This window comes from Narcine bancroftii, chromosome 13 (assembly GCF_036971445.1).
Source record: "Narcine bancroftii isolate sNarBan1 chromosome 13, sNarBan1.hap1, whole genome shotgun sequence".
Taxonomy (NCBI): Eukaryota; Metazoa; Chordata; class Chondrichthyes; order Torpediniformes; family Narcinidae; genus Narcine; species Narcine bancroftii.
Genome location: NC_091481.1, coordinates 83569994 through 83586178, shown reverse-complemented (window position 1 = coordinate 83586178; position 16185 = coordinate 83569994). Strand labels below are relative to the sequence as shown.

Genomic DNA, 16185 nt, shown 5'->3' with positions numbered 1-16185 from the left:
CTTTCCTCTTATCCAATTAACTCCTTTTGTCTATTGGCCTGGTCTCCTCCCCCCTCCCATTCTTTCCCCACCCCCCCCCAGCCTTTAATTCAGACTCCTATCTTTTTTCACTTGAGGCAAGGCTCAAGCCCAAAACCTCTGGTTTTTTTCTCTCTTCTTATCTCTATTTTTCCCTCCCTCACTCTGCACATTTCTTTATTTCTCTCTTTTCATTCTTTCCCTCATTACTCTCTTTCCTTCTCTAGTTTTTCTTTCTCTCCCACTCTCACAATTGCTATTTTTTAAAGTATTTTTCTTTTCTACTCTCTCCTTATCTCTAATTTTTGTTCTTTTTCTTTCTCCCTCTGCCCATTACCCCTCTCTCCTCTGACAATGACCCCTAGTATAACCTGGGGTGGAGAGGGGCACCTATGGGAATGGGTGGAGGATAAAATGGGATTAGTGCAGAATCAGTCCACGTTAATAGTTGTCACAGACTCAGGTGGTCCAAAACCCATTCTACATCTCTCTATGACTTTACAACTCCTTCTCCTCTCGGTAACCTATCTGAAGGTTGGCAAATTCCATTTGGGGGCTCCGGTTTTACCGTACATCAGTCCTCCAGGTAGTGGCTCCCTCTAAGCCAATTCTTCCCTCAAGAAGGCAGCTGACATCATCAAGCATCCCAAGGCCAGATTAAGGCCAACTGATGCCCCAAGCAGAGTCCCCCTCAACCCTTCCATGATCTGACTGACAAGACGTTAAGACTCAATAAGGGCTGAATGTGAAATAATAGATTAAAAATTCAGGTTTCTTCCAGGCCGGACCCTACAACGATATTAAATATAACTAGATATATATATTTTTTTTTTTTTTAAATTTATTGTTGGGGGGCACTTTTTGTGGGGCCACACCCTGGTAAATCCGACACTGGGAAAGAACTCTGTGGGTCCCCCTCCCCTTGGTGCCCTCAGCACGTGCTCATTTTGCTTCATGGTTAACCCAGGCCTGAGGAGGCAGGTTGGTGGATTGGAGTTGAACAGGGAACTTGGTAGGTGCTGGGGTTGAGTGCAATTCGCAAACGTGGTGGGCAAACTCAGCATGCAGAGGAAGTAAAGGGTGTCTGATGTTTCAGGCCTGAGCCCTTTGTCAAGGTATGAGCAAAAAAAGCAGGCAGGTGCCATGGTCTTCTCCACTTTATGTTAGGTCCTGCACCCATCTCTCTCTCTCCCTCTCTCCCTCTATCACCTTTCCTCCAGTTCCCCACCCCCTTTCTTCTTGATTCAGAGAGCCGCCCCATAGTTTTATTTTCTCCTGCCCTCCCACCTCTTACCTGTTATAGCCTGACTCCTCCCCCTGCCCCATCTCCTCCCCCCCCTCCCCCATGTTTATATTCAGGCACCTGCCTGCTTTTTGAATCGATAGGAAGCAAAGGGGAACCAACCAGGCCCAATGCTTTGGTTCCCCTCTGCTTCCTATCAACACTGCATGACTTGCTGAGTTTCTCCAACCGGACCCCACAACGATAACTTGAATATAAATGTTTATTTTCCTTTATTGTTGGGGCCCTTGTTCAGCTACTCATGGTAAATCTGACACTGGAAAAAAACTCTGTGGACCCCCTACCCTTGGTGCCTAAAGCACGTGCTTATTTTGCTTAATGATTAATCTAGGCCTGAAGGACCCCCGTCACCCTGGTCACAACCTCTTCTCACTGCTCCCCTCTGGCAGAAGATACAGATAAGACCAGCGTCTCAAGGTTCAAGGACAGTTTCTTTCCCACAGTCCTTGAGCCTCCCCTTGTAACACTGGTCGGACATCACCCACTTAAATGCAGGCTGGGTCTGGACACCTGCCTGTGTAATGTGAAGCCTGTCTCTCTTGCTGATCTCTTAGAATGCACTCCCAGGGAATGGGGTGTGCAAGAGAGGGACAAAGTGATCTGGAACTCTCATTAGAGGAGCACCCTCAGATTGTGCGTGAGAGTGATGAGCCTCACCCCGAACCCCGACAACAACCATCAACATTGCGGCTGCGGGCAGGGGTTTCTGCTGGGCTTGTGGGGAGAGTTCAGTCACGTGTTTCCTCTCTTCTAGTTCTGCCAGAGAAACCAGATAACGTGATGGTGACTTTCGTGAGCTCGCAGGCTCTGGGCATCTCGTGGGAGGCTGGTTTCGCTGGATCTGGGTCACTCATTTCCTGTTCAGTCCAGGTACGAACTGCCAAACACTTCCTGAAGAAATGATGAAGAAAAGGCTGTGGATGTTGTCTACAAGGACTTTAGTCAGGTCTTTGACAAGGTCCCACATAGGAGGTTAGTTCAGATGGTATCCATGGAGAGGTTGCAAACTGGATTCAAACTTGGTTGGATGGGAGAAGACAGAGAGTGGTAGTGGATGGTTGCTTCTCAGACTGGAGGCCTGTGACTAGTGATGTGGCTCAGGGATTGGTGGGACCATTGATGTTTGTTGTCTATATCAATGATTTGGATGATAACGTGGTCAATTGGATCAGCAAGTTTGTTTGATAACATTAAGACTGGAGGCGTTGTGGGCAGCGAGAAAGGCTTTCAAAGCTTGCAGAGGGATCTGGACCAACTGGAAACATGGGCCAGAAAATGGCAGATGGAATGTACTGCAGACAAGTGTGAGGTGTTTTATTTTGGAAGGTCAAACCAAGGTAGGACATCCACAGTAAATGGTCGGGCACTGAGGAGTGCAGAGGGACAAAGGGATCTGGGAATACAGATACCTAATACCCCGAAAGTGGCGTCGCATGTAGACAGGGTTGTAAAGAGAATTTTTTGCATCTTGGCCTTCATAAATCAAAATATTGAGTATAGGAGTTGGGATGTTACGGTGAGGTAGTAGAAGACATTGGTGAGGTCAAATTTGGAATATTGTGTGCAGCTCTGGTTGCCAACTACAGGAATGATATCATTAAGATTGAGAGAGTGCAGAGAAGATTTACTAGGATGATACCGGGTCTTCAGGAGTTGAGCTACAAGGGAAAGATTAAACAGGTTGGGACTTTATTCCTTGGAGCGTAGAAGAATGAGGGGAGATTTGATAGAAGTTTACAAAATTAGGAGGGGTATAGACAGAGTAAATGTGAGTAGGATTTTTCCACTTAGATTAGTAGAGATACATAGGGTGGAAGGGGAAAGGTTTAGGGGGAACTTCTTCACTCAGAAAGTGGTGGGAGTGTGGGACAAGCTGCCAGCTGACATGGCAAATGCAGGCTCACTCTTAAGAATAGACAGATACATGAAGGGTTATAGAATGGGTGCAGATCTTTGAGACTAGTGGAATGGTATTCTGGCACAAACTAGAAGGGCTGAATGGCCTGTTTTCTGTGGTGTAGTGTTCTATGGATCTATGAGGGAGTTGGCTTATGAGGAGAGATTGAGTCATCTGGGGCATTACTTGCTGAATTTAGAAAAGTGAGTGGAGATCTTATAGAAACATATAAAATTATGAAAGGCATTGATAATATAGAGGTGGGTAAATTGTTCCCATGGGTGGGGGAGACCAGAACTAGGGAACTTAGCCTCAAGATGCAGGGGAGTAGATTTAGAACGGAGATGAGGAGGAACTGTTTTCCCCAGAGGGTGGTGAGTCTGTGGAATTCGCTGCCCGTTGAACCAGTGGAGGTGGCCTCAGTAAATAGATTTAAGACAAAATTGGATGGATTTTTATATAGTGGGAGATTTAAGGGATATGGGAAAATGAACCCATCCTCGGATATCATCATGGTCTCATTGACTCATTGGGCCAGACAGCTGACTCCTGCTCCTATTTCTTATGTTCAGCCCTTCCATTATTCCTTCATCTTTCTTTCTTATTTGCCTCACCTTCACCCCTCTCCCTCACTTTTCTTCCTCTCACTTTCACCCCTCTCTTATTTCTCTCTCGCTGCCTTTCACTCTCTCTCTCTCTCTCTCTCTCTCTCCCTCCCCCTCGTTCTTTTGTGTTCTCATTCCCCCATTTTCTATCATTCCTCTTTCTCCCCCACTCTCCCCCGCCGCCGCCCCATCTCGCTCTGATCTGCTCAACTCAACGTTTCCAGAGAAGGAACGGTTAATTTTGCCGACTCTGAACTCAACAACATTGCAAAAGAGTGAGTCATCTTTGGGAATATTTTTTTTCCCCCTGACAGCCAAATCTGAGCACGAATCCTGGAGTAAGATTTGGGGTGAGGAGTTGTGGTGGGGGGGAGGCAGAGCTTTGACAGAGGCACCGACAAGCAGTTGGGACGAGTGGTTTTGAGCAACTGTTCTCAACAAGGGGGTGGGGGGCCATATAGCGTTCCCTGTGGGGGGGGGAGGGGGTCACAGCACATTTAATGGGGGTGGCACAGAATGAAATCCTAAAATATTTTTAATATTTGCTACAGTACAACTCCGATTATCCAAAATCGGATTATCCGAAATTCTCAGCTATCCAAAAGTTTTTGGACCCAGAAGTGATGTCTGTTCGGTTCTGAAAGTTTTTCTGGATAATTGAGGTTTTCAGAAAAATCACAAATCCTCATTTATCCAACAAACTTTCCAAGCTGTAATGATGCCATTTCCGCCTCCGAAAGATTTCAGATAAATGAGGATAATTGAAACAATCAGAAATCCTCCATTATCCAAACATTTTTCGGAGCCGAACCGATGTCACAGGTTGAGAAAAATTTTTGGATTTTGGCTGAGTAGAATTTCGAGTTTTTTTTTAATCATGTTCAGGTTGTTTTTTTTCTGGTGAGAATTAAACATGATTTTAAAGCTTAAAAAGCCTTCCCATTTTGTTTGTTGTTGTTTAAACGCTGTTACCAGGGACTTGCTGTGGCTACTGGGATGTTTCTTCAATAAAATGACCAGTTCTCCGAAAATATCATTTATCCGAAATAGGCCCCGTCCCGACCATTTCGGATAATAGAGTTGCACTGTATTTAGTCGATGGGAGAGAAGTAGGGAAGAAGCTTGACTGGTTCACAGAGAAGGGGTCCCAGAAGCTGTGAGTAGAGCCCTAAAGGGGTCATAGCCAAAAAAAGGGGGTTGAGAATACCTGATTTAGAAGCTCAGTTTTACTCACTTGCTTGTTTAAATCTCTGGGGTCAGGGGGTTGATCGCCCTTGACCTTCCCGTAACCAATTATCCCTTTGCTCTCACCTCGAGGATGATGCACAGAAAGGTTGGGTGATATTACAACTCAAAGGGTCCTGAATGTCCGCAGGCCTGCTCCAGCAGCAAGTGTGAATAAAAGCTCTCACGACTGGAAGGAGAACATAAGCTTTTATTATCTTATAACTGAGGGTAGGGTCTTACGGTGGTCTTCAGAAGGGGCTCAGGGTTTAGGCCAGAAACCAGGGTTATATAGGAGTAGGTGGGGGCGGAGCCAGCCATCAGTACAACACGCCAACAGTGAATCTCAGTTCACTGCAGAGGGCCAATACATTTTAGCCTTTATTACACGTAATTAGGTCTGATAGGAATAGTATAGACCAGCCATTGTCAACAGGGCCCCTACATCCCTCTGGCGTCCACAGCACATTTCAGTAAAAGTCGTTTTCTTTTCTCCTCCCATCACATAAATGTTGTTTTGTATGTTTTTGATCTGGACGGTTAGGAGAGAGGTACAGAAAAAAACAACTAAACGACTGTATCACAGGGAAAGGAGGCGTGTAGACTGTGAGTAGAGTCCCAAGTGGGAGGCAAGAGGGGGGGGGGGTGGGGCCACATCCAAAAAACAGGTTGAGAATGTCTGGTGTAGGCTGAGCGTGTATCTGGAGTACTATGTACAGTTTTGGTCTTCTTTCTTGCCCAGGAAGAAAGCTCCAATAGTCCAGCATTAAACCAGCCAATTTTTTGGCCTATTAGATGTTTAGATGTTACTCCTGTTATATAGTCAGGATAATGTGAACTATTTTGTAACCGTGTAAGAATACACCCTACTCACTGTAGTAACTTTAGTGTCCCATTGTGAGGCGTGTGTGTGTGTGTGTGTGTGTGTGTGTGTGTGTGTGTGTGTGTGTGTGTGTGTGTGTGTGTGTGTGTGTGTGTGTGTGTGTGTGTGTGTGTGTGTGCGTGCGTGCGTGCGTGCGTGCGTGCGTGCGTGGGTTTCCTGACATGGTGGAAGGTATCAGTAAGTAAAGTCTCTTCTGTTTTTTGAATCTTGCGTCTCTAAGTTATTTAAGAACCCTCCCAAGTTACACAGAGGCATAACTCCTAACAATGCAATAAAACCATTTTTACATATTGAGTAGTAAATTTTCCAGTGATCACCATGAGTTTTAAGTAGGATGTGACCTTGATTTTTGGACCTGATTTCAACCACCATAGTGTTAGGACAATTTCAGATCAATTTTCAAATGTTCAAAGGTTCCTTTTATTGTCATGTACTAATACATTAAAAATGTAAAATAAATAATATGCTTCAACTTTTGTCTGCCCCAAGGTAAATAAAGAGTCACCTTATGTATTGCCCGACGCCCCTATCAAAAGGAGAAAGAGAAACAAAAGAGGGTCCCCTCAGAGTCACCAGGTGTCTGTGGATTCGCCTCCAGCGATTCCTGCAGCCTCCGCAGCCGCACAGACTCCTGTTCGATCCATCGGCCGCCCGGGCTCCTTACCTAAGCCTCCGATAAGATGAGGAAGGCTTCTGTGGCTGAGCCCTTCTTGCCCTCAGCACCCTCTCGAATGGGTGGCACGGTTAGCGTAGCGGTTAGCTCAATGCTATTACAGCGCCGGCGACTGGAGTTGGAATCCGGCAGGGTCTGTAAGGTGTTTGTACCTTGTCCCCTTTTCTTGCGTGGGTCTCCTCCGGGTGCTACGGTTTCCTCCCACCATTCCTAAATGTACTGGAGGGGGTCATAGGAGTAATTGGGTGGCACGGACTCATGGGCCGGAAGAGCCTGTTAACGTGTTGTACTTCTAAATTTAAATCCCGGCTCCGATACCTGCAACCTGTGTGGGTCCCTCCGCTACTGAGCCCCTCGTTGGTTCCTCTTTCCCATCAGGGGGTGTTCTCCCCATTTCTGGTGCCCTGCAGCAGTTCTCTGCAACCCCTCATGGTGCGCTGCCTAGCATGGGCACCGCCATCTTGGACACAGATCCTGGGTAGCAGGATCTTAAACCAAAACACACACATCTATGAAGCGCCTTTCTCCTGCTCCTTTGTGCCACGTTCAAGGTGGCTAATGACACTGGGTTTCTGGGTCTGGGCGGAATTGCAAGTCATAGAGCGGCTGCCTCCCATCTCCAGCACCCTGGGTTCGAATCCGACCTCGGGTGCCGTCTACGTGGAGTTTGCGTGGGCTTCCTCCAGACACTCCGGTTTCCTCCCATGTCGCAATTTATGGTTGGCCACCGTAAATTGTCCCTCTTGCTTAGGTAAGGGGTAGAATCTGGGGACAGTGAATGGGAATGTGGGGAGAATGAAATCGGATCATCGTAGGATCCGTGTTTTTTTTTTTTTTGGCTTGGCTTGGCTTCGCGGACGAAGATTTATGGAGGGGGTAAAAAGTCCACGTCAGCTGCAGGCTCGTTTGTGGCTGACAAGTCCGATGCGGGACAGGCAGACACGGTTGCAGCGGTTGCAGGGGAAAATTGGTTGGTTGGGGTTGGGTGTTGGGTTTTTCCTCCTTTGCCTTTTGTCAGTGAGGTGGGATCTGCGGTCTTCTTCAAAGGAGGTTGCTGCCCGCCGAACTGTGAGGCGCCAAGATGCACGGTTGGAGGCGAGATCAGCCCATTGGCGGTGGTCAATGTGACAGGCACCAAGAGATTTCTTTAGGCAGTCCTTGTACCTTTTCTTTAGTGCACCTCTGTCACGGTGGCCAGTGGAGAGCTCGCCATATAACATGATCTTGGGAAGGCGATGGTCCTCCATTCTGGAGACGTGACCCACCCAGCGCAGCTGGATCTTCAGCAGCGTGGACTCAATGCTGTCGACCTCTGCCATCTCGAGTACTTCGACGTTAGGGATGAAAGCGCTCCAATGGATGTTGAGGATGGAGCGGAGACAACGCTGGTGGAAGCGTTCTAGGAGCCGTAGGTGGTGCCGGTAGAGGACCCATGATTCGGAGCCGAACAGGAGTGTGGGTATGACAACGGCTCTGTATACGCTTATCTTTGTGAGGTTTTTCAGTTGGTTGTTTTTCCAGACTCTTTTGTGTAGTCTTCCAAAGGCGCTATTTGCCTTGGCGAGTCTGTTGTCTATCTCATTGTCGATCCTTGCATCTGATGAAATGGTGCAGCCGAGATAGGTAAACTGGTTGACCGTTTTGAGTTTTGTGTGCCCGATGGAGATGTGGGGGGGCTGGTAGTCATGGTGGGGAGCTGGCTGATGGAGGACCTCAGTTTTCTTCAGGCTGACTTCCAGGCCAAACATTTTGGCAGTTTCCGCAAAGCAGGACGTCAAGCGCTGAAGAGCTGGCTCTGAATGGGCAACTAAAGCGGCATCGTCTGCAAAGAGTAGTTCACGGACAAGTTTCTCTTGTGTCTTGGTGTGAGCTTGCAGGCGCCTCAGATTGAAGAGACTGCCATCCGTGCGGTACCGGATGTAAACAGCGTCTTCATTGTTGGAGTCTTTCATGGCTTGGTTCAGCATCATGTTGAAGAAGATTGAAAAGAGGGTTGGTGCGAGAACACAGCCTTGCTTCACGCCATTGTTAATGGAGAAGGGTTCAGAGAGCTCATTGCTGTATCTGACCCGACCTTGTTGGTTTTCGTGCAGTTGGATAATCATGTTGAGGAACTTTGGGGGACATCCGATGCGCTCTAGTATTTGCCAAAGCCCTTTCCTGCTCACGGTGTCGAAGGCTTTGGTGAGGTCAACAAAGGTGATGTAGAGTCCTTTGTTTTGTTCTCTGCACTTTTCTTGGAGCTGTCTGAGTAAACAGGTCCGTGTAAACAGGTGGTTATTAATTGGAGGATGGAGGATCTATTTTCTTGTTGTATGATTGTGTGTTCCATCCAGAGAGATTATGTCTTGAAGCCTCCTTCATCAAGGGATAGTCTGGAGAAGCTGATGCGATGTATTGAGCAGCCCATTCCAACACACAGTCTGCTCTATCTGTGGAAGAGCCTATGGCTCCCACATTTTCCTCATGAGCTCGCAGAGAACCATGGCAGAAACCAGTCATGCTTGATCCCGATGGGCTACTTAAGAAAAAGAATTTGTAGAGGTAACTAGAAAAGAACGTTCAAACTGCCCCAACGGAGATGAACACAGCATGGCAGGTTTTGAATGGGGTTTCTGAGGTTGGCACATTTGAGGAACCTTCTCTTTCACTTCTCAAATGTGCGGTTTCTGAATGAGTTCGCTCCGTGTCCTTCCATTCACAGACTTGGCATCAACATGTTACGCAACTCACAGGAATAGAGAATAAACTGATAATGTGCACAAGTTCTTAAAGGAGTCTCTGAGTCTGTCATTGAGGAGTCAGATGGTGGTGGGGCAGCAGCTGTTCCTGAATCTGGCGGGTGCGAGTCTTGTGGCCCCGACACCTCTTTTCTGATGGTAGTGGCGAGAACAGAGCGTGTGCTGAGTGATGGTGAGAGATGGCATCCACCAGAGACCTGTTACTACAGTAGGCAAACTGGATTGTCACCGTGTCACTGTTCAGCCAGGAAAGCCCAAGGTTTCGATTTCCACGGAATGCGGAGTTGTTTTCTGTTTCAACTCACAAAGACCTTGTTTGCTCGGTTCAGGGACGGAAAAACAAACATGAGCACATTTTGGGAGAATTTCCTTACCCTGACTAACAACTTCTCTTTTCTTTTCCACTTTGATGAGCAGAGTCTGCGTCAAAAGAGATCAAATTGGGGAACATTAGGGTAACCTCAGCGAAGTGGCGGGAACAAACTGCCTTTCGAGGACTCACTCAGCGGGTGGAGGGGAGAAGCAGATGCCATGTATATCTGCCATGGACCTCCTCTGTCCGCCGCCCCATCACTCTTGCCCCTCCCTCTGCCTTTAAAGGAAAAAGCATGTGGAGACTAAACCAAGTGATTAATTTTGGTGACACCCCCTGTGATGGTGTCACCCGGTGGGGTTCACATCCACCCCCCCCACCCCCAGTGATGCTCGTGCTGCGGGTGAGTGGGGAAGGGTGCATGGCATGCCCGAGCCTGAGGGTCAGATTGTGCCGTCAAACCCTTTACCCTGAGTGATCTGAGTGACGTTCCGGCTTTTTTCTTCCCCCCCCCCCGCAGACTAACCAGTCCGAGGGTAACGACAGCCAGGAGATCTGCTTTGAGGATGTCGCTGTCCCGCCGTATAGTCACATGATCCGGGCACTGGCACCGAACTCGCAGTTCTGCATCCGTCTGGCCTGCAGCACCCAGATCGGGCGCTCTCAGTGGAGTGAATGTGTGACAGCCACGACCTTAGAAGGAGGTGAGAATGGCGGTAGACTTTGATTGGCATATTACAGTGACGTGTAACTAGATCGGGCAAGGGGCTTCTTCTTAGACCAAAGGTTCTCTACCATTTTGTTCCACTCACATACCACCTTAAGTAATCCCTTACTAACCACAGAGCGTAGGATGTATGTCATTGGTGAGGCCAAATTTGGAGTATTGGTTACCAAACTACAGAAAATATATCAAAACGATTGAAAGAGTGCAGAGGAGATTTACCAGGATGTTACCCGGACTCGAGGAACTGAGTTGCAAGGGAAAGGTGAAACAGGTTAGAACTTCATCCCCTGGAGCGTAGAAGAATGAGGGGAGATTTAATTGAGGTATTTAAAATTACGAGGGGAATAGACAGGGTAAATGTAGGTCAGATTTTTTTTCAGAGGACAGGGTGAAAGGGGAAAAGTTAAGGGGAACATTAGGGGGATCTTCTTCACCCAGAGGGTGGCGGGAGTGTGGAACAAACTGCCAGCTGAGGTGGTGAATGTGGGCTCAGTTTTAACATTTAAGAAAAATGTGGATGGGAGGGGTATGGACTGGGTGCAGGTCAGTGGGACTAAGCAAGATAATAGTTTGGCACAGATGAAAAGGGCTGAAGGGACTGTTTCCTGTGCTGTGATGTTCTGTGGTTCTGGGCAAGAGAATTCCAGAGAATCGTCGCCCTCTGTGAGATGGTTCCAATGCTCCTCCATTTCAAAGGACTGGACCTGGAGACAACGTCCCCTCATTCGAGGTTTCCCACAAGTGGAAATGCCTTATGCGCCCCCCCCTCTCAGGCCCTTCCAAGTTTCAATGAGACCACCCCATATTCTTATAAACTCCCAAGAATATCGATCAACTTTCTTTAGCTGCTCGAGATGGGATGACTCTTCCATTCCAGGAATGAGCCCCTTGAATCTAATTCGGGATGTCACCAATGGCAGCATTGGCTTTCTTAAATTGGCCAAATCTCTGTGATTGCCTGCTGGGGCTCCCTGCACAATTGTAAGAATCACTGGTCAAAAATTCGACGATCATCGATTTTCCTGAATTCTCCCAGTAACCAATGGCAGAATTTAGAGCCACCAAACTGACACGGCTATAGGGCTGGTGTCTTCCAGTGCCAGTGTCCTGGGTTGTTTCTTGACCTCTTGTGCTACCACCCCACCAGCCTCTGTGTCCAACATGTCCTCCTCCACCATTTCCGCTACCTCCCACGTGACCTCACCAACTGACTCGCATTCCCCTCTTCGCTTTCCCCAGGGACCGCTCCCTCCCTGACTTCCTTGCCCACTCCTCCCACCCCACCAATTGTTCCCCTTGGCACATTCCCCTGTGACTGCAGGAGATGCTCTACTTGTGCCCACACCTCCTCCCTTACCGCCACTGGTGACCCTAAACCGTCCTTCCAAGTGAAGCAACTCTTCACTCCTGAATCTGCAGGGGTCACCTACTGCATCTGGTGCTCCTGTTTTGGTCTCCTGTACATCGGAGAGACGGGGCACCAGCCGACAGGGAGATCACATTGTTGAGCACCTCGGCTCTGTCCACTGCAGTAGCACGGATCTTCCAGTGGCCGCCCCATTTCAATTCTCCATCCCATTCCCTTGCTTACATGTCTGTTTCATGCCCTGCCAGACTGAGATCACCCATAAATTGGAGGAACAACATCTCATCTTCCATCTGGGCCCCCTCCAACCGGATGACATTAACATCGACTTCTCTGGTTTCCGTTAAATGTTCCCCCCCCCCCTCATCTTCATCCCCCCTTCTCCTTCCCTCTAGTTCTCTCTCTCTCTTAGAACCATAGAATATTACAGCACAGAAACAGGCCCTTCAGCCCTTCTAGTCTGTGCCAAACTATTATTCTGCCCAGTCCCACTGACCTGCACCCAGTTTATAACCCTCTATACCCTTCCTATCTACGTACCTGTCCAAATTCGTCTTTAAATGTTAAAATTGAGCTCACATGCACCACTTCAGCTGGAAGCTCGTTCCGCACGCCCACCGCTCTCTGTGTGGTTCCCCCTAAACTTTTCCCCTTTCGCCCTTAATCCACGTCCTCCGGAGATGAGGAGGAACTGCTTTTCCCAGAGACTGGGAAATTCACAGCTCATTGAAGCAGTGGAGATGACTTCAGTGAATATATTTAAGCCAAGGTTGGATAGATTTCTACAGAGTGGGAATTAAGGGATATGGGGAAAAGGCAGGTAGGGGGAGACGAGGCGATCATCAGATCATCGGAGCAGGCTCGACGGGCCGGATGGCCGACTCCTGCTCCTGTTTCTTCTGACTCCCACCTTGTTTTGAATTGATTCAGGGGGGATCAGGAAGTTGTTGGCAGCTGGGTTCAGTTGTTCATAGTGTTAATGGAGCTCAGGCTTTTCAATGACCCAGAGCCACCTGACCCAATACAGCTGGGTGAGCCTGGATGGTGTCACCAGAGCTCCGACAAGAGCCCAGGCATTCCAGCATCAAATACCAGCTGCCAACATTAGCACAGCCTTGAACCCGCAGGAATTCCATATAATGAGCAGCAGGAAGCATTTTAGTTGGGAGGAATTGTGCGTCTGGGATCGGAGTTATTCTTGGATCGAAGCCCAATGGTTGAGAAGGTGTTGTGTTCGACTCCACTCGTTCCTGATTCATACCCCAGTCTCAACATTCCTAAACAAACTGAACTGAGGCAGTAGCTGTCCTCTGAGTAAAATTCCCCAATGAAAATGGGGAGGGAGCCCCTCCGCTACTCAAGTCACTTCTGTGACTTGAATTGTTTGACTGTCACATGCACCAACAAGAAGCTTCATTTTGTGTGCTATCCAGGCAATCCAACTCATGTAGCAGGTGGTATAACGACAGCAAACAGACAAATAAATAAATGTTGCATTAATAGGTCGGGCGACACGGTTAGCACCATGCTGCTACAGCGATCCAGGTTCAAAACTGGCGCTGTCCGTCAGGAGTTCGTACGTTCTCCCTGTGTCTGCGCGGGATTCCTCTGGGTACCCTGGTTTCCTCCCATCCTCCAACTGGGTACGAGGAATGTCGGTTAATTGGTTGTAATTGGGCGGCAATGGCTCATGGGTTGGAGGGGCCTGTTACCGTGTGGGATGTCTAAAATTAAAAATTAAAAAGAAGTGATAGGGGAAGGAGGGCGTAGCTCTGAATGGAAAGGGAAGAGGGTGGGGAGCTGGAGGTAAGAGATGGAGAGAGAGAGAGAGAGAGAGAGAAAAACAGGGGTGGGGTGGGGGGTAGGGTTAAAGGAAACTGGGCACCCATTTAGTTTTAAAATGATCCTTAGTTCTCGACCTCCCCCCGCCCCCCCGAAGAAGAAGCATCCCTTCCACATCCCCACCTGAGAGGGTCCTTCTAGAAGGGAGATGATGTCTATGGAACTTCAGCTTGATTGCTTCCACTTGAAGCCTCGGTGGGAAGCAGTGTGACCATCAGATGCTGAAATGTTTGGCTTGGCAGACTGCCCACACACACTGCAGCTCATTTAATCTCAGATAAGGCTTTATTTCAAGCTGGCCAAAAGAGATCAAGATAATTTAATTACTTCCTCCCAGTCATTCACGCCTGTGACCATTTCGCTGCCTCAGCTCGGGGCTGTTCTATTCATAGGCATCATCTGCTTGAACAAATGTGCCCATGCACACACGCTCGTTGGTTTATGGCTACATGTGCGCTCACATGGGAAGCCTGTGAGTGCTCAATGCCGTCATTGGCGTGAGCATGCAGGCAGCCGCACAAGCATGTTCACATTCAAATTTATTATCATCTGACTGTACAGATACAATCTGACAAAACAGTATTTCACACACAATTCACAGTACGCAACAATGAAGCAAAACCTCGTTAGAACGCGGTAGTTGGGGTCCAAGATTTCATACCTCGTTACAGCGAAGTCACAGAACAGATGCATATACGTCAGAGGGCCCACAGATAATCAAACCCAAATATTACCAGTTTTCGAAGGATGCGCTATCTGTAACTAACAATTTCAGCGAAAGAAAGCTAGAGCATTCTTTAATATTGGGATTCTGAATTTTAATCAGCTTATTTGCAAAGTTTGGGGTCCACAGACACCCGCGCTATAAGCGATTCTGCAGATTAATGAATCGCGTTCTAATGAAGTTTCACTGTATATACATAATAATATAATTTTAAATAAATATATACACACCATTCACACACACACCTCTCTCTCTCTCTCTCTCTCACCACACACCTTGACCTGTGGCGATTTCTGGCTATTAACTGTGCGTACGTTACTGGAGTGGGAGATGTTGGCCGTTGAGCATCGAAAGTTAGGACAGGATTGATCTCCCTGATCAGATCGGAGGTGATGGGAGATTTTAACGGAGAGAAGCTGGTTAAAAACCAGTGATGGTTAGGCAACAACCTAGGACAGAGAAGGAAGTGCATTCAACCCAGGAGTTGGGATCAGGAGCACTTTATCCAAAACAAGATTATCCCGTACAATATTCCAGGAGAGTTGGACAGATCTCCAGAAATGTGGAATTTACAGGATTATAGAGGGGTGTGGAACTACACGGACAGCGTAATTAGTGTAGTGGTTAGCTGTTACAGCACCAGCGATTGTGGTTCGAATCCCGTGCTGTCTGTAAGGAGCTTGTACGTTCTTCTCGTATCTGCGTGGGTTTCCTCTCTGGGGGCTCCGGTTTCCACCCACCCTTGGAAACGTACGGGAGTGTAGGTCAATGGGGTGTGATTGGGCGGCACAATCTAAAATTTTTTTAAAATTAAAGATGAGATTAACAAAAGATCAACATAAACTCAACGGGTCAAATCAGCTCTGGAGAAACTCAGCATCTACTTGTAGTAAAAGGATAATCGTCATTTCCGGCTTAGGCCGTTCTTCAGGAATAAGAAATGAAAGAATCTTTTATTTAGTTGTGTAGAAGAAATACTTGTCCTGCATATGCATTGTTTGTCTGTACGTGTGTTATGTCTGGTTGTGTGTCTGCACATTTTGCACTGAGGACCGGGGATCACCATTTCGTCGGATTGTACTTGTACTTGTACTTGTACTTGATTGTACTTGATGGGCCAAATGGCCTCTCAATGCACGCTTCTTTAAGGAAAGGTGAAAAGGCCAGGAATAAATTTCACACACACTGGGCTGCCCAGTAGTGCAGCGGCCATCAGAGTCCCCAGTTCCATTCCCACCTCAGGCACTGTCGGGTGGAGTTTGCACATTCTCCAGGTGATTTGACACCCTCTTTTTGCATACTCCAGTTTCCCAACGGTGCGTGGGAAGGCAGATAAAGTAGCTGCTGAAACTTGTTCCCCCCTCCCCCTCCCCCCATGTTAGGAATGAAGGAAAGATAGGTTACAGGGAATTCAATGGGAATGTGACTGCTGCACCAGCATAGATTCAATGGGCCAAATGGCCTCCTATACCATAGATATTCCATCAGTGTATCCTTTCCCACTTTCCCATGAGTAGTGACACATCCCTACTCTCTCACAGGGAAGGCGTACACCCAACACCCACGCTGAGGCTGCACTTGTGTAACGAGACTTCAAAAGGTGCATTTCCCGAATATAGTCCAAATAATTCTTCCCGATTCCAGGGCAGGCGTCAAATCCCATCAGTTTCCATTCCATTGTGCTGAGCTGGGCATGGCATCGGTTCCAGTGGTCACTGGCATCTCCTCAAATATCATGCTGGATATTTGAGTTGGCGGCACCCTTTGCTAGCTTGATGTACGTTGTACTCTCTCTCCCCTAAGTCCCCGAGAGCTCATTACAATCCTCCTCTCCCAATCCTTTCTCCTTTCCTCTTTACCCTTTCCTTT

At 47.9% G+C, this 16185-nt stretch overlaps 1 protein-coding gene across 1 annotated transcript in view; it reads left to right on the top strand.

Moving 5' to 3' along the window:
• The window catches only part of LOC138748538 (tyrosine-protein kinase receptor UFO-like), a 150097-nt gene that overhangs the window by 88590 nt on the left and 45322 nt on the right, over window positions 1-16185 (top strand). The window contains exons 9-10 of the mRNA XM_069908917.1: window positions 2076-2191; window positions 10178-10361. Of these exons, the coding sequence (XP_069765018.1) occupies window positions 2076-2191; window positions 10178-10361 (300 nt within the window). The remainder of the gene's footprint in view (window positions 1-2075; window positions 2192-10177; window positions 10362-16185) is intronic.